Source organism: Streptopelia decaocto, assembly GCF_964273445.1.
Source record: "Streptopelia decaocto genome assembly, chromosome: 11".
In the NCBI taxonomy this organism is placed as follows: domain Eukaryota; kingdom Metazoa; phylum Chordata; class Aves; order Columbiformes; family Columbidae; genus Streptopelia; species Streptopelia decaocto.
Window position 1 is genome coordinate 16,525,685 of NC_138666.1, and position 18,746 is coordinate 16,544,430.

Here is an 18,746-nt window from a genome sequence, read left to right on the forward strand (position 1 = left end):
CAGTTTGAACCCATTACCCCTTGTCCTATCATTGGTTGTCACCGAGAAGAGCCTGGCTCCATCCTCCTGACACTCACCCTTTAGATATCTGTAAACATTAATGAAGTCACCCCCAGTCTCCTCTTCCCCAGCTCCCTCAGCCTTTCCTCACCCAGGAGATGCTCCACTCCCTTCAGCATCTTTGTTGCCCTGCGCTGGACTCTCTCCAGCAGTTCCCTGTCCTGCTGGAACTGAGGGGCCACAACTGGACACAATATTCCAGGTGTGGTCTCCCCAGGGCAGAGTAGAGGGGCAGGAGAACCTCTCTGACCTACTGACCACCCCCTTCTAACCCACCCCAGGTACCATTGGCTTCCGGGCCACAAGGGCCCAGTGCTGGCTCATGGTCACCCTGCTGTCCCCAGGACCCCCAGGTCCCTTTCCCCTACGCTGCTCTCTAATAGGTCATTCCCCAACTTATACTGGAACCTGGGGTTGTTCCTGCCCAGATGCGAGACTCTACACAATTAATATCAGGCACTTCCGTAGGCAATACAAAGGTCTCCTGGAAATGGTTTTAGTGCCCACCTAGATTTAAAAAAATACAATACTTATACACAACAAACTACAAAGTCAAAGATAACTACAAAATGTCTTTATTGAAAAAAGCAGATTATAGTGTCTAAGGTTAAATGAAACTTCTGACTTTAATATTAAATAACTTAGAATGATAGCAAGTAGCTTCTTCTTTAGATAAATAAATCTACATTTCCCAATTTTTTCTTCTTCAACAATCAAGGGAATCAAACACTGAAACAAAACCACAAGTAGTTCTAAAGACTAAAAGACAGAAGCACATTGAAAGGTTTTACAAAGATATATACACAAAAATAGTTAAACTAATGTATATTTTCAGCATGTAAACTAGTTACATGATATACAAACTGGGAATTTATATATTTCCTACAAAATAAAAATCAACGTTGGTCCAAGTTCTTGGAAGAAAACTATATTCTTTTAAAGAAAATGAAAATATTTCTTAAATGAAAACTTAATTTAAGTCAAATTATATACTCTAGTTTACGGCATTAGTTACAGAATGAATCACAAACTTTTAAACTTTTCTTGAAACACAAGAAAGCAGCTTTTGTCTCCTTTAGAGCTTTGGTTTACTTAACTACTCTGGAATTTCTGGTCTTAAAGAGCTCCTCTAACCATGTTTTCCTTTTGAAGCTCCACCTTACAAAATATATACACACACGCGCGTGCACACAAGTGAAAGGAAAAGGAAAGCAACCCAAACAAACCCTCATTGAAAGCTCAGTGATCTGTGTTCTTTTGTTTTCAAATTATCGTTTTGGTCCTGTCTTTGGAACGTGTCGTCCAGCGCGCGAGGGGCTCTGAACTGCCTGCAACAGCTTTGTGCTGTAGCGGCTGTGTGAGGTTCCTCACCGCATGGGAAGGTGTAGTCCTGATGCTAATGAGAACAAGTTGTTGTATTTTTATGGAAATATTCCCAAAGTACAGCAAAGGCTTCTGAAGAATGATCGCATCATAAAATGAACTCCAGAAAGTTTACATCTGTGTTGAACTGATTTAACATAAGAATACTCCTTAAGAAAAGCATTAAAAGAAGCTTCCTCATTTACATGATTCCCCAGAAAGGAGGTAAGAAGTGCAGAAGCTGTCACTAGCACTAACGAGTACAGCACATCATTGCTTTAGATTTGCTTTTGTTTTTCTCTTTGATTGAAAACAAAACCAAAAAAACCCACAACCTGGCAAATTTTTCTCTAGCTCCAGTTTTTGCCCTAAATGCTGGCAAAACAAAGCTGTACTTCATTATACACTAATGGAATGCACCTGTCTATAGAAAATACTGCAAAAAACAACTGCTGCTTTCTGGTTTTAAACAAATTGCTTATTCTCTATTGAAATATTACCTTTTGGTATTTTTTTTTCCATGATGATATTTAACACATTGGAAGTGAGTAGAACTACAAGAGACTGACAAATTGATATGTGAAATGAAATTAAAACATGACCGTGTTCTACAGTATGATCATTTTCAAAAAAGAAGGAAAGGTGTGGTATGTGCACGTTGGATAGTGTGCTGGCCCTTGACAAGTATGTGGGAGTGGAAACTTGAACTTGCTCCTGAAGGAGGCGAAGTGTAAAGGGGGCACTGGCAGGAGACGGGGCTGAGCCCCAGAGTCACCGCTGTCTCTGCCCACTGCGATTCTGAAGGTTTTGCTTCTATACTGGTGAAGCAAAGCAGTTTTCCAGTACTGGTGTGGGGTGAGCTGCTCACAGGAACAGACCCAAACCTTCTCCGGGTATTTTAATGACTGCTTTCTTAATTTGGCTTCCTTAGTAAATATTGTACAAGTAAAAATGTTTCAAAGCTAAATGTGGTCCAAAGCAGCTTCCTTAAAAAAAAAAAGAAGTATTACATTGCAGTTGCTGCTCAAAGTTTATCCTGAAGCTCTGATCTCTTCCATATTTGTAATAACCTTAAGGAATTGACCTGGTCACACAATCCAATTTAAGACTATTTTTCCCCCCTTTTCTAGTGTCTGCTGTTTGGGCAAGAGGCGCATGTTCTGCACCACCTGCTGCGGCCGGGCCGGGCCTGCGGACACAGAGGTAACGTTTGCAAAGGCAGAAAAGGTGTGCGTGCACCCAACGGCCTCTCTTCTGCAGGCCAGGCCTCTTCGGTCACACTGTAGGAACAGGGCACTAGTTGCACTGTTATTCCTTCTAAACATGGCTACTATCATATTAAATATGTTAGTTATAAACTGATATATATATATTAAGTAGAAAATTATTTTTTAAAGGAGCATCTGACTTGCCAAGGAGCATTCAGTAGGATTGGTTAATCTAGGCCAATGGCAGTTTGGCAAAAGTTCAGGAAACATACCTTTTGTTACTTACTAGCAGAAAAAACATAGTTCACAGAATTTGTCCTGCCCACCTCCTCCCCAAGAGGGAAATCCAGACTTTCAAAAAGTTATGTTAAGGGAGTTACTTATTCCACTTTGGAATTAGTGTCCATTGGATGCTCTTTGTACTTTTCAAGAGCACCACAAATGCCTTTCTAAAAATCAATAGAGCATGAGAAACTAAACTGCAATGGTGTTGCCAAATAAGTAATTTCATCAGTCTGCGGGCTGAATTTAACATGGGATCATTTCCGAATGGATCTGAATGGATTCTCAACGTGCTAAGAACTGGCATGGAAATGTTCCAGTTTACACATGCGGAGAATCTGGTCTGGTATTTCCACTTCCTCTGGAGCCGAAGAGTTTTATTTCATTGTAATTTTGGATACAGCTAAAGACAGCAATGATGGATTTATTTAAAATATAAATTCAGGAAGGCTGGATCAATTCTCATGAGAATGCAAGAATTTTTTAAGCATACAGATGTGTGATTTGCATGTAAATCATCAACACATGGTAGAAAACAAACCATAAAAAAGATTCATCTAACTTCCTATATGGAAGACATATATTTCCCCAGAGCTCTGAGGTTACTGTAAAAGCTTATGCAAAATACGAAAGTGTGTACATTCTATGTACATCTAATACTTGTTATAAAATACCAATGGTTCAATGGTCTGACTCTCTAAATTATTACTTCTGCTAAACTGTACTTGTTTTCCAATGAAGACAATCACCATAATCAGTTCAAAAGTACATCTAGAAAAGAACACAAAGCTGAAAAGATAATCCAAAAGCCACTGTCCCCCTCCTTTTTTTAATAATGTAGCAACATACAATCATAAAGCAGTGGGTAACAAATGAAGTCTTGTGTAAAAGTAGTAGTATAAAGACAAGTGTACCTTTGCATAGAAAGGGGTTGCTGCTAACCCTATTAAACAAAAAACAGGTTTAAAAGATGAAGAATTTAGTTAAGTGCCAAATCAAGTTGATGTGAATGCATTTTGATACAGCAGGGGGATTGGACTAGATGATCTTTTGAGGTCCCTTCCAATCCCAAACAAACAAACATACTGTGATACCATGTCTATCCTTGTACACAGCAAGCAATTACAGAGGTCTGTAACTTTCTTCAACTGTTGTGACCCTGCATGTGCCAACCTTTTGGATATATTCCTCTGTAATGTGGTTTCTATAGGAGACGCTTGCCACACTTCGCTAACAAGCTAAATAGTCTTTGGATGACTGTGAACCTTGCAGTGTGCAAAGCTGGCCTGACGCTGCTCTAACGTGCTGAAACCTGTCGTTGCTAAAACCACTTTTTTGCTTCCTATCCACTACTTCTGGGAATCTAAGTTTAAAAAAAATGTGAGACTGTATTCTCTAAGACCAGAATTCAACAAAACTAGCTAAAATGCTAGCGTTTATCTTATCATGCTTGCTGCAGTATGATAAGGTGCTAACTTTTGGAAAGTAATTCTACACTCCTTACCTGGGCAAAATCTAGACTGAAGGAAACTGAGGAGGGAGTGCAGAACAGCCCTTTGTACCATTGTTTTTAGAAATCCTGCCATTTACAGTTACAGTTTAGTGGTGAATTATTTGTTCAAGTAGACGGTGTCTCAGTGAAAACATCTACATAAAAGAATGCATATATACAAGATCAGAAAAGGACCCCCTCACCTCTGATTTAAAAAATAAATAGCTGGTTTAGACTGTTATTACTGGAATCTCATCTTTAAAGGAACAGGAAAGTCATTTTTAGATTTTCGTCTTCTCTTTCAAACGGCGTATTGGTCATGGAAATGTCTCTCAGAGTTCCGTGACGTGCATTGGATAGCTTGGAGGTGGATGTGATGGCAGTTTAATATTAAGGCGCCTGATATGACAGCCGTGGCAGAGCAAGTGGCCCTCCAATGGATAGCACCGATGGCCTTCCTCGTCATTGAGCTGTAAGCCACAATCCTGGAGGAAACACAGACGTCCCAGATTAGGTAAGTCATCTCATAACAATATTGATCTATCCTACATAACCCTGAGAGCTCCCTCCTACGTCTCCAAAGCCAGCAACCTCCAAAGGTTTTGGTAGGTGGGCCCTCACTATCTCCTATTAAGCAAAACAACATCACTGAAGTCGAACAGGACAGTCTACAGTAGTACCCCCGCATTATTTCTCATCCCAGTCTCTTCTTCATCTAATAAAGGCGGATGCAAATTAGACAAAAACAGACCAAGGCCTGACCCTGACACATACAACCTGGAAGAGCTTAGAACAGAGAAGGAGCTAATTCTGCAGCAAGGCAGCAAGCAAGAAATGGGGGAGCCTAAGTAGAGAATGAGAGGAGTGGGGAAGAGGGGAAGATGAGGCACGTTTTACTTCTAAAATATTGTTACTGTGACCAGTTCTGACAAACCAGAGGTTCTGAGTACACATCTGCACACTTAAGGAAAAAAAAAAATTGAACATGTTGGGCATATAGGTCATTTTAGTATTAAAAACTGATGCAGTTTTTAATTGGACACAAAGTACAATTTTTCAGCTTTCATAGCTCAAGTTAAAATCCTCAAATTTTACAACAGTGAAATAAGAATGAAAAATTGGTTTTAAAGTAAGGTTTAAAAGTGAAATGTTAGTTTAGGGAGGCGTTAATCAAAGTCTCTGCCAAGGTAGTTTTCTGTTACTATATGCTATATAATAACTTCATAGTCCTTTGTGTAAGGTTTGAAATTCAGTTCCTCATTAGAATGTAACAGTTTCAGATACCCTACAGATGTGCCAAGTGTTCATACCTTTTTTCCCCTCTCCAATAATTGTATTCCTCTTCTGCAATAGAAAGCCTGCCTTCTCTGTGTGTTACAGTTTTGGAAAGGGGATCTATTGACCTGTAAACTGGCTTGAACTTCTCAGCAGAAATGGTTGCACAAGAAAGAGATGATACAGAAAAGCAGCAACATTTCCAAACTGATGATTGACTTTGCATGGCCAGGTGGTGATGACATTAACATCATTTTAGAAGTGGCTGCGTAAATTCTTATAGCCTTTGCAAACATCTCCATGTGAATACCTCAAAATACCAGCACAAACTGTACTAGCAGGATTTGGAGACAGCAGTGACCCAGGGCCTACAGTTTGAGAGCTGGCGTGGAGACCTTTAGGCAGTAACCCACCCCTGTTAATAAGTGGCTCACCCCTGATTTCTGTACATAAATGCACTCTGCAGTTCTGGGCAGATGTGGAGGCAGCTTGATTTGCCTCAAACTGGAAGGAGAATGGGGAAATGAATAACGAAACAAAACTGAAAATAAACCCCCATGGGGACATTCTAATATAAAGTCAATAGCCTGCGAGAGAAGGGGAGGGAGCTGTCATCTTAGGTGAAGGCTGCACAAAGCAGGAGCTGGGGGAAGGAGGAGGAGGGAAGTACCGCTCTCCAAAATGCTGCCATTTCCTGTGCCAATTTCTCTTTAAAAATTGATAGAAAATGATGCAGTATCAGGTGTCTCTGTTGGGAGGAGACAGCTGAGTACATGGGGTCTTTCTTACATTTAAGTTAATGTACATTTCAAGATGCCCTGAATTTTGTTTTCTCCCTCAACTGGAAGTGTCTTTGTAAAACCTCTTTTGTACAGAAGTGCATGGCATCTAGTAGTGCTGCATTTTTGCCTCTGGTGCCAAGACAGTTAGGATCTACGTGGACATTTGCATGTTAAATCAGTGTGCCAAACCTACAGCAAAAGGAAGTTTTAGGTTGATCCCAAATTAAAGAGTTTGTTTTTCTCCTCATGCTCCCAGGTGCAGAGCTAGGACTAAACTCAGCTCTCCTCTCCAAAGCAAGAGCACTAATCCCACAACTTGATCTGTCTCAATAAACATTTAAATGTTCTGCACAAAAAGAGACTACTTCCAAAAAAGTGACAGAAAATCAGTGGTATCCCGGTCTCTTTTCTAGTGAAGAACCAGCATGGAAACAACACAGATCCCCTAGAGAAACATTCGTGGTGGAGTGAGGGTCCTTCCCTGCACAGGCAACGTGAGTTTAAGTCTCCTCAGATCAGAGCCACACAAGCTGTATCCAGAGATCAGGAGAAACAGAACCAGCCCCTACGGTTCTCTCCCAGTCTAAACATATTGAGAAAATTCAACTCAAACAACCAAACCCAGCTTTTGAAATTAAGACACTGGGGAAAAAAGAAAATTTTGTAGTGGAGATGGAAGCGCCACTTGCAGCCCAGCCAGCACACAACCCTGCGCCTCCAGGGGCCGAGGGGCAGAACCCACCTGCCCCAGCGTGTGAGAGCAGCCAGCGCACCCTGGGGTGCCAGGCAGCACCGACCAAGAGGCTGCAAGCTGTGACAAAGCCTTGCTGTGGGGTGACAAAGCCTTGCTGTGGGGTGACAAAGCCTTGCTGTGGGGCAGGTATGGTGCCTGGTGCCTACCTCGCAGTGGTAACACTCCACATGGTAGTCTTTGTCCATTGACACCACGCGAATGGTCTCCTCGGAGCCCTGTTGGGGAAGCAGAGGGAGGGTAAGAGCAGGCTTGTGAGCGGTGTTTTCCCTGTTTTCTTTCCGTGCCCAGCCTATCACTCTGGAGAGCTGTTTCCCTGCGACATCCCCTCCTCCTCTGCAGAGCAGAGCGCTGTGACCGCCGCGGCTCTTGTCCCCGGTGCACAGCACTGCACTGCACTGCTGGTTTTGCTGTTTAGCAGCAGCGTGGGTGTCTCACATAGCTAAGCTGTAGAGGTCATCTGGGAAGTGTAGCCAAAACTTCATCCTCAAGGGACAAATTAGTCTTGAAATGAAATAATTTTCCAAGGGCACCCAGGATCTGAATGAATTACCAGCCAAAACCTACGACCTGGTGATTGGGTAACCCTTCCTTGTAGACATCCTGGCCTGAGTTTTCCAAGACCTGTACTCCCCTCAAACCATCTGCTGCACAGCGATTTTGCACGTCACTGTATGTACCCCATAGGGGTTCACATACCAGTCTGGCAGGTAACAAGGTGCACAGGCCAAAGCCTCAGCGTGAGGGTGGATGCGCTGGAGTTGTGTAACTCCTGGCTGAGCCCCAGGCCTGTCAGAGCAGCCCATACCCTGCTTGTTACCTCACCGACTCTTTCCCTGATCCATTCTGAAGCCTCTGAAGACAGCGCTTGTTAAATTTGTTGCCTCGCATTGTTTCCAGTTCCAGGTGTGGTTAGAGCATCAGATATGACGTAAACTATGTCTGAGAAAAGCTGTGGGCAAGTTAGTACCTGCACTGCTAGACTTGAACTATCCTAAGAAACCTCCATGGGAAAGAACGTGGAGCCTGTGCTGCTAACCATCATGAGTCAGCAGTACGACTGCTGGACTGCTTGCCCTTTGTGGTTTATTTTTGTTAAAAGTAGTTTTGTAAGTCACAAATTCAGTGAAATTTACATAGGGGTTTTCTCCTCAGGTCCCATCACCAGGACAAGCAGTTCTGGCTCAGCATTCATAAGGTTTTTAACTACAGAGAGTAAAGCGTAGAGTGATGGAGGTGGGCATGCGAGAGGCTCCAGCCACAGGCTTTACTGGGGCACAGCAGCTCATACAATGCAAGCTGTGGCTCTTTAAACACGCCAAAAGGAAAAGGAGGGAGGTGTTGTGGCTCTTGCTTACAAACGAGCTGGTCAGTGACCTCAGCAATGGGAACTCAGAGGGTCCTGTACCCACCAGAGCGTGGGGGAGCACCACTGCGGGCAGGCAGAATAGGGATGTCTTTATGCAGAAGTCTTCCAGTGCTAACTATGCTGTCAGGATAGGCTGTGCTTGCAGGCAGTTAATTCACCTGGTTTCCCTTTTAGCCAACTTTTCTGCTGCCTTTTCCACCCCTCTAAGCACTTCCATTTCATTGCCACCCCATGACAACAGACTATGTGACCTCCCCGCAGGGTCAGGGTAACCCTCAGATATCTTTTCAAATCTGGCCATCTTAACAGATCCACATCAGAAATGCAAATGTAGCAGACAAGGAAAATTGCTACTTGAGCTAATGGGAGATTCTAAAAATAAACAGGACTTCACTTCTTGCATTGTTCTTGGAGTCCCAGTCAGGGTTTTCAATTAAATGAGATTTATAACAGCATAATTAAGACCTGGAAAGCACCCCAAAGATACAAAGAACTATGCTGCATAAGTAGCATGACTATTACAACCCCTGGGAATGTTTGGGAGTGACATTACTGCTGAACTGCATTTAATATAGTATCTGACATAATATAGATTCTGGAAGAGGGAGGAAAAGCACCTAATGTGTTTTTAGAACAGCTGTTTTCTCTAGAAAGTCAACGCATGGTAACACATACCTGTGCTGGTAGGATTGGCTGGTTGCAAGAAGCGCATTTTGGTGCAAAAACCCTAGGGTGAAAGAGGAAAGCATTCAAATCACATTTACAGCTTCTTCAAAAAGTGAAACCAAGAGATCTCTATTCTAGCCATGCCTTGTTTTTCAGCAGAATACAGATCCACAGGATTTGAAACACCGCTAAATATTTGATGATATTCAGGGAAAAGAAGCTCAGAAGAGCTTTATTGCTTAGGTCTTCCTGACCTCTAACCTCATGAATCCAGCCCTCTTCCCACATACGCTCTTTTTCTCACCTTCCATTACTCATAAAGCCATTCAAATTCTTCCAAGGACTTGCTGCTTTGACCGCAAAGCAGCTCCCAACTTGGGGACTTTCACCATTTGACGTCTGGAAGACATAACCATGCTGAGTAGGAGAGGGGCTGATCTACTTAACCCAAATGTATCAGCTGGTCTTCTTATCCACAGCTACATTTAATGACAATCACTGGGCCAAAATTTACTCTGTTCTTGTGACATGGTCAACTTGGTACCAGTTGGGTTGAGTTCACATTCACTGGTTGACTGGAGCTAAGAGCATTCATGTTGCTTTTGAGTGGGGGCACAAAGGAGTGCAAAAGCAATCACTTAAACCACAAAACTTTTTGTCCAGTGAGGCTAAAGTCATTCTAACACCAGCTGCTCATTACATGTCTACTGTGCAGTTTGGGTTAAGCGAACCTACACTCGCCAGTGCCATGCACCACCAGAACTGCGACTCTTAGAAACAGTCAGCAGAACCTACCATTGCTTGCAGAATTAGTCTAATTAACATTGAAAGTCCTGAAAGAAGTAGAGAAACAGCCACCAGATAAGTACATCCTCTGACACAGCTTGATTTTCAACCTCACTGGGCCCATTATGTGACCTTTAATGTAACTTTAAAACAAATGCAACATGTGAGAGCAGTATTTGAGGGACTTGAGCAAACAGGAATGACCCTTTTTTATTTGCTACAAGGCTTCTAACTGTATCAATAATTTAACCACTATAATTTTTGGAAGCATGCAATGGATTGGTGTACTTACGTATGGTAATCTTTGACACAGTAAATATTGTTCTCCACATCCACAGTGAAGGGGACTCCATCCAAACACTCGTTACACACCACGCAGCGGAAGCAGCCAGGATGGTATGACTTTCCAAGGGCTTGTAAGATCTTAAGAGGCAAATGGCAAAATAAGTGGATGCATGATTACATGAGATCCCCCTCATACACTGCTGCATCTGATTCTTAATAATGACAGTGGGAAAAGCACTTCAGGATGAAATTACCACTCTGCAGATCTGTCAGCAAGGGGCCTCTTAAAACAATCAACTTGCTTATTTCAGTGGGTTTCAGTAGGCTCCCAATAAAGAGGGAGAGCTGTGAAAATCAGGCTAACGCCCATCAGTCTTAGCTCTGCAGGGCTACTACTGCCAGAAGAAATTAGAAACGGCTTCAGAAACCACTCTTGGAAAATCTGCTCCAGCAAGTTACTGGGATACAGAGTTAATTCACCAAACTTAACAGGCTGTGACAGACAGAATCCAAACCAGTCATTACTCAAACTTAGGAAGTAAAATAACAAAACAAGCAAATAAATAGCTGTCCCTTCATTAAGGATCTTACTGCACCACAGCTACCGACTGGTTATCACTCAGCCATAGGGGCCCATTGATTTCTGTTAAAATTCCATCTTCATCCGTGTGTTTGGATACAGACCTATCCACCTGCCCAGGCTTGTCCCACACTGACCTTCCCTATTGCATTTTGGGGGGTTCAAGGAAAGGCCTGATCCAGCCTTGGCTAGGCTGGTGCAGAGCAGATCCCGTCCCGCTGCCGGCGTGGCGCGGTTGTGCAGCCGCCCCGTGCACGGAGCAGCTCCTGCTCAGCTGCACCCTCAGCCTCCCCCAGCCCGGCCGCGCCCTGGCACCTTTGTGTGTGCGCTCCCGGGCAGGGACACGCAGGGATGAGCCAAAGCAGCCTGCTCAATGCCTGGAGCTCCCAGAGCTGCTTCCTTCTGTCAGAGCACACTGGCTGATGGCAGAAAGGCAGACAAGCACTTGCCAAGCTTCCAGCTACTGAGCTGCACCACCGAGACATGATGGACTCTTGCCTGGGATCCTGCAATTAGGGCCAGCTCGAAGCACGCGAGTCAGGATACCCCTCCTCCTCCTGGCATGATACAACTCTAGAAATTTGCTCTTGGGCTAAAATAAATGATATCCTTGTCCAACCAGTGGTGCCAGGATATGAGCCAGAATCCTCATTAGTGAAGCCTCTTGTTCCTGCTCCTACTGAACCTCCGTGGTTGCAATGCAACACCTACTTCTATTAGACATACTGAGGTTCATGTACATTTTAAAGCAAGAAGAAAATAGATATATACTACATGACAGCACTTCAATGTGCAAGCCACTTCATTTTGTTTGGGAATTTCTGCTTAGGAAGAACAGACTAAACTCTTCCTGCTGTCACCCACTGAAACGACGCCAGCAGTATCTGGCCCAACCCGTAGCCCTTGGATTTTTTTACTGTACAAGTAACTCTGACTACCGGGTCCCTACAAATCCCAGTGCAATAGTGCATTTTAACTGACATGGAGCAAGTGGCAGAAGATAAATGATGCAAGTCACAGAGCGGGTAACAAACCTCTGGACTACTGATAACATCCCTGTCCTCTCCAGCTGCTATCATTCACTTAAAAGAGCTCTTGCCATTCTACCATCCTACAGAGTACAGCCTCTGTTTTATGTTCCCATACAAAGCTGGGCTGTATTTTCTCCTTAGTATTAAAATTATTATTTTCTAATGACACGTAGTAGAAAAACAGCCTCCCATGATCTCATAAGAAAAGAAGCCCACTTCACCATACTTCGTAACAATAGAGCATGAAGGCATTTTTGTTTATTTACTGCCTCAGTTTCAAAAATTACCTTGACAGCAGTGAAGATGCACCGACAGTCTGACTAGGGAAGGAGCACACCTCACGGTGCATGCCCAAAGTACGTGCCAAGCAAGCTACCCCACCGCCGGCAAGTTAGGTCTCTTACCATTTCCATTATGAGGTGTCCACAAACAAAGCACTTGTCCGCTGTTTGCTGAAAACCTGAATACTGTTCAAATGACAGAAAAGAAAGGATTATTAGTAGCCGCTCCTCTCACTGCAGAAATACCTTTTAAGTGAATACTGTGTTATTTTCCAGCCCATATATATATATATATATGATAGCAAACTATACAAGAGGTTTGGGAGATGGTGATGCAAAAAAGCCTTCTCTCTGCTCTTGCAGCATGCTCAGACAGCAGCTTGGCCTTCTGACCCACTGCAAGACTTCAATTGAGATTTCCAATGTAATAACATTATTTTCAATTTGACTTTTATTTTTGAAGCCTATTTGGCGAGTTTGCATTTGATGTTCTGGAATTAGCTTGAATTCATTCTTTTGGTTGTTGCTGTTGGGGAAGTAAATAATATACGACTTACCTCCCAACTCCTGCTCAAATTAGTGACCAGACTCTTACTGACCTCAGATTTTGGACCTACATTTCACTCAGTGCTATATACAGGCTAGAAAAATGAAGGCAGGCCCAAAGAGGATTTAGCTGCCTTGTAGACACCAAGCTTTTTATCCAGGGAAGAATCTACAAGTCCAGTTGCAGGAGCTTGGGCTCCCTGCACAATGTTAGTGCTGGGGTCACGGCAGCCAGGAGCTACTTTGCCCATTTGGGACCAAAGCTCTGTGTTCCCTGCCTCAGTGCTTTTCTCCTTAACTTTGCACTCATGTCCCCAAAGCGGTTGCTGTTTCAGATGCCAAAATCTGTCTTTAGCCCTGTGTTCAGAGATATACAAAGAATATCAAGGTTATCAGGCCAGACGACTGACCTACCAAACAACCACCCTATGGGCAAGAGGCATTTGCCCGAAGAACTCCAGCCATGCAATTTTGAAACTGGTATTTGCAGTGGCCGAACTTCACCCTCACCCACTGCAGCCCCGCGAGCCAAGTGCTGTGTGTGCACTCCTTCCGCCAGAGGGACCGGGTGCCCGTTATTTGTATGGTGCTGCACAGTGATGCCTATTGCAGCAATTAAGGTTGTAGCCAAGCTCACCTGAAATGTACTTTAGTTGCACAAGATAAAAGACGGGAGTGGGGAGGATAAGTGTAAACTGGACTCTTCTCCCAGAGCACAGGTTAATTGGCTCAGGCACCTAATGCATCCTCGGTGCAACAGAGCTTACCGCTTGCTCCATTCCCCCTTGATTTAGTGGGGATTAACTGTCCCCTCACTTCAAAAGCCAGTGGCTCCCAGCCTAGAGCTGCCATATGTTTTTCTTTTTATTGGTATGAGGGGATTACATGTTACTTCAGATCAACAGGTTGGAGACAAAATTATCGTTGCTATACAACAAAGTGATGATGAAGGACAGGGTCTCGCAGACACTTTGACGGGCCCAGGCGGTCAGTAAGTGATGGTATGGCAGCTGTCACAGCTCCAAACTTACAACACACTAAGGAACACAGCTCATGCAATCTTAAGAAACTTTGAAACTTCATCAGAAGAGACCAGGGCGTTGAGGAACAAATACAGAGGCAGCAGCCCTAGCTGGCTGTATCTGCAAGATACTGCTTTTTTGTGCCTTTTTCTTCTGCTGCTTGGCATGTTTCTTGGCTGCGCTGTATCTGAGTAACCATCTGGCTAGACTATTTCCTAAGGTTGCAAACTCGAGGGTTTACTGGAAACAGGTGGGCAAGTCCTAGCGGTGCAGACAGTAGGGGATTAACAATAGTACAAACCCGGCTAATTCTAAAATCCTGCTGGAATGAATTTACCAGCACCATCTGGCTGTCATTTGATAAGGAATGCAAAGAAGCATTTACCCAGCTATTGATTAACAGGAAAAATTATTCCCCAGGAACAGAATGGTATAGTGGTCAGATTAATGTCGTTTATTGCTAACTAGATTGTCATAAATTACAGTGTTTGTCAGAAAGAAACGTTTTGCTGACACAAACCCATTTTTTATATGACTAACCCTATTAAATTAAAACCATGATTTGTTTTTAACAAGAGAATTGTTACTTGTCAAACACATCCAGAGCTGGATTACTGAATTAAGAAGAGGTGCAAAGGGGCAGGAAGCCCAATAGCAGTGATAAAATATTTCATGGGCTTGGGGAGCTGTCCTTTACCACTGCTCTCTCTTCTGATCACAGCATCGATCCCACTCAAACTGAAGACTCGATTCGGTGAGATCAGGGGTTTGGATTTGGCTCTGCTTGTGCTATAAATCCATTTGGACTGGAAAACAATAACAGTCTCGGGTCCCAGCAGCACCGTTTCTACATGACAGCAGCACTGTGGACACTGCTGGTTAAAGGTAAACAACAAGTTAATTTTTCTACGTTTTTGTAGCTCACCTGCCAACTTCTGCTTTGCAGTGTTTGTTCTTAACTTGGAGAGTTTCAACAGAGCTGTTGTGCTAAGTTTTCAATTTTAGAAGCAGAGCTTACAAACAAATTCTTAAAATAATCGTTAGAACTGGCAAACTGTCTTTGAAGCACTTATTACTAACTTCCACAAATCTTGTGTGTGCAATGAGAGAGAAGTTGTGACTTACTGCAGACAAGGCAGAACGGCCTTTTTATTATCTCTGAGCACACCCAAGAGCCTCCCTGGCGGGGGGTTCCCAGCGCGGCTCCTGGGTGGACGCAGCACTGGTCCCAGAGCTCGGGAACCGGGGAACTGCAGCACAAGAGGACGTTATGCTCTACACACTCGTAGCCTCTTTTGTTACTGACATAGCTGGGAGAGGGAAATGAGCTTTTGTGCACAACAGCCCCCCAAAAGTATTGAGGTGTAACAGTGACGTAATATGGGCTGATGGGCAAGACCCTGCTGGAGATGCCAAATCACAGGTGTGCTTCCTATACACAGGGGATTTTATGCACACGATTGCAGTTGTGATGTAAGCAGTACTGGGCTCAAGTCTAGCCTTCCTCTAGAAAGCTTTCATATGTGCCAATTTTTCTTTCTTTTTTTCTTTCTTTTTTAAAAAATATTTTGTTGGCAGACCAGTAAGATGATGTAACTGCAGACCAAACTAGACAGAAATGTTCAGAACTCTACAGACAGTCTGTGCTCAGGACAAGTAAGAAACGTAATTGTCAACTTTCCCAAATATTCATTAGAGATGGTCATTAAACATATATAAAAACATTGAAAGAAGTTGATATAAAAAGAACAGCTCTGAAATTCAAAGTTGAAAATTAAGTGTTACCCTTTACTCTCACTTCTGTGACTTAGAAATAAGGTGCTAGTTACCAGGATGAAAAGAAAACAAGAGCATGTTGAAGAGCTGATATACTATTTTTCCTGGTTTCTTAGTTGGGCCCCAACTGTTTTTTCCCCATATTTACCTTGTCTTTGACTTCTCCCCCACATAATAAAACCTCACTTTATGTGCATGAGTCAAGACTTCGTAATCAAGCTCCCGAATGATACTTATGCAAAATAAGACTCTGGGAAACTAAATAAACCTTGAGAAATATGTTAAATATGTTAGAGGAGTAAAAATAAAGTAGAAGACTTGGCTGGCTGAACTTCTGTTTGCTGTCCACTATACTTTGATTAACAAATGAGCAAAAAAATCTCTAATGATTCTGTTCAAGAGTCTTTGTTTCAATGTAAGAGGAAAACAAGTCCTTTTCTGTCCTGAATATTTAGGCCTGTTAGTGTCCTCCTGTGATAATCTTGCTGCTTATAACTCCTCTGTCTAACGTGCAACATATCCCAAAGAAATTAACAATGAATTTTGAGCATATAATGAACAATTATGCATGGAGGATAATCCCACCAAGTACTATGAGAAACAACTTCTCCTGTCTGCTCCCCAACTGTAACCAGTCTTCATTGTCTACCCAGGGTCTTTTAAAGTTTGATGTTCTCATCATGATTTTCAAAAGCAAAAACATTCAGAAAACAGCACGCCTGAAAAAGGCTTCAAGACTCAAAGTTTCTACCTTAGGCAACGTCAGCTCTTTGAAAAGACACGTCGCTGCTTCTCCTTCGCATGCCTAACCGTGCCCAAGGAGAGGCTCACGCACTTCCCTGCTGTTATGCACTCAACAAAACAAAACCTTCCTCCTGGAAACAGACGCTGGAATCTCATTCAGGCCCATTTTCTTCTTTGATGAGGATGTTCAAAACCTGCTAAAGGTTTGTGCAAGCAGATCGAGCGGGTTACATTTCAGTAGGTGTGGCAGTCGCTGCCCCGGTAATGGTACGAAGCCGTAAAAACTACAATTCGCTGTTAGGGTACTGCAAAGTCACTGAAAGGGATTGCTCAGCCTAGGCTTGAGATTCCTACTCTTTTATGCTTACAGGGTTTTGAGAAGGACGATCAGGAGTTTTTGCCAAAATTCTTCAGGCATTTAATTCTGAAAACTAATTTCTGAATTGGGTGCTATGCTAGTAATGTATTCCAACCCCAGGCTGCCTGTAATCCCTCACAGACTCTCTTCTCCTTGGTTTCCCATTAGCAGAGCATCTGTCTTCTCGCTGCTTTATTGTTTGCTCTCTGCATGAGATCCTTAGTACATGGGACGCAACAATGCAAGAAATTCATGGGATCACATTAAGAGAGGGAGAGAATATCAAATTTGGTTTCATGCAGATGGGGTTTTGTTGTTGGTGGTTTTTTACACACATATTTAAATGCAGCGATTAAACTGAACTGAACAAAACGGGCCCTTCTCAGGCTCAAAGATACGGGAGCCTCATAGCAGGTGGAAGAGATTAAATTAAAGGCAAATAGTCCAGAACTTTACTCTTCATCTCACTGAAACCCTTTCATATACCCTGTTGCTTCGCCCTCTCCTGCTGGCTGTGAGGAAGCACTACTGCAGCAGCTCATCCTCCTGCGCCTCCACCGTGTCGCGCCTGAAGGACACGGGTAGGACATGGAGGGACTTCATGTTCTGCACAGAGGTAACAGTTGGCCTGGCCGTGCACAAAACTCTGCCAAAAACCAGGTGTTCAGCTGGTAGCTGGCTCCGTCTCAGCATCAGGCGTCTTGCAGCCCACAGAAACCCACGCGTGAGCACTCACCAAGGCTGCTGTCCGCCTCATTAATTAAGAGCCAGTAATTACTTTCTTACCTAGAACTTCCTTAAACAAACTCCTGCAGAAGCTTTGCAGTGACAACGATCAAGAAAAAAACCTGAAGCAACAACTTGAACCCTGCATGGTATCATACAGCCCAAAATCTATTAACTTGATTCACATTGTAGAGCACTTCATATTGCACAATGCTATACTCCTGCTATGCGATATTAATTGTCACTGCTACCATTCACTATGTACACCGCAAAATAAACTATCTGCATTAGAATATATTTTCCTGGAAAAAACAAACAAAACTCAACAACTGGATTTTATTCAAAACAGTTGCTGAAAGGTTTCAATTCAAAACATGACAGCAACTAATACCAACGTTTACTAGACAAATGGAAACACACCATTTCCGCACTTTTTTTTCCCTAACTCGCTCATAGAAAAAAATTAATGCTGTCTGCTTACAAGTGTTTGGCATGAGTTACACATAATTAGAATGAGCTCTAGCTTTTCCTAAGTGTGCTTCAGTTATTGTAAGTTGCTATTCAATGTAATATTAAGAAAAATGGGATAATCTCACTTTTTGGATCAACATCTGAAGAGGAAATAGGGGGGTAACCATCTGGCATGAAACCAACTGGACTTTGTAACACGCTCTTCAAAACATTCCACTAGCAAATGTAAGGTAAAGGACAGTTGCAAAGCTAGTCCACAGTGGTATATCTCAGAAAAAAACCATCTTTGCTTTCCTTGTTGATTTTGTCCTGGGACCCATTTAACAATCCATAAACCCATTCAGGAAATGCTGAGCATCCTTTTAGTGAATACAGATCCTACTCACACATTGACTTTTCATCACATTATGTTTATCTACATTATCACCTGGATGCAGGTACTGCCTGTGTATTGCTCTTTTTATAAACTTGGGAGATTTTTCTGGATTCCAGTTGGTCTCCTGTTTCAAAACGCCAATTTCCTTCCATAAATGGACCTACAGTTGACCATGTCATGCACCGTTTGTAGTGTTCACTCTTAGTTTCTCAGCCCTGGTGCCAACATTTTTATATGGGCCCCAGCTCGAAAAATTTGTCCACTGAGGTAAACTCCTGGGAGAAAATCCAGACCTCCCTGCAGTCAATGGGACTTCTGCCACCTGCTTCAATGGACTTGCAACTTCTTGGTGCAGAATCCAGCACTACGGTGCCATGTTGCAATGAGAGGTGAACCCAAACTGCCAGCTCTGCACGCTCTTCACGCTCCTCCACACTGAAGTCCAAAGTGCAGAGAACAAACAATATTTGCCTCTCCTTCACTATTCTGAAATTTTAAGTCCCTCTGTAGGTTTGAT

General features: G+C 43.1%; 1 protein-coding gene across 2 annotated transcripts in view; it reads right to left on the reverse strand.

Moving 5' to 3' along the window:
- Positions 1-612: 612 nt before the first annotated feature.
- Positions 613-18,746, reverse strand: part of WTIP (WT1 interacting protein) — an 82,839-nt gene continuing 64,705 nt past the window's right edge. The window contains exons 4-8 of one of the 2 annotated variants that reach the window (XM_082063116.1): positions 12,334-12,396; positions 10,326-10,456; positions 9,257-9,308; positions 7,362-7,430; positions 613-4,889 (exon numbers count right to left, since the gene is read on the reverse strand). In XM_082063116.1, the coding sequence (XP_081919242.1) occupies positions 4,737-4,889; positions 7,362-7,430; positions 9,257-9,308; positions 10,326-10,456; positions 12,334-12,396 (468 nt within the window). In that variant the 3' untranslated portion in view covers positions 613-4,736. The remainder of the gene's footprint in view (positions 4,890-7,361; positions 7,431-9,256; positions 9,309-10,325; positions 10,457-12,333; positions 12,397-18,746) is intronic. The other variant, XM_082063117.1, reaches the window with a different exon arrangement.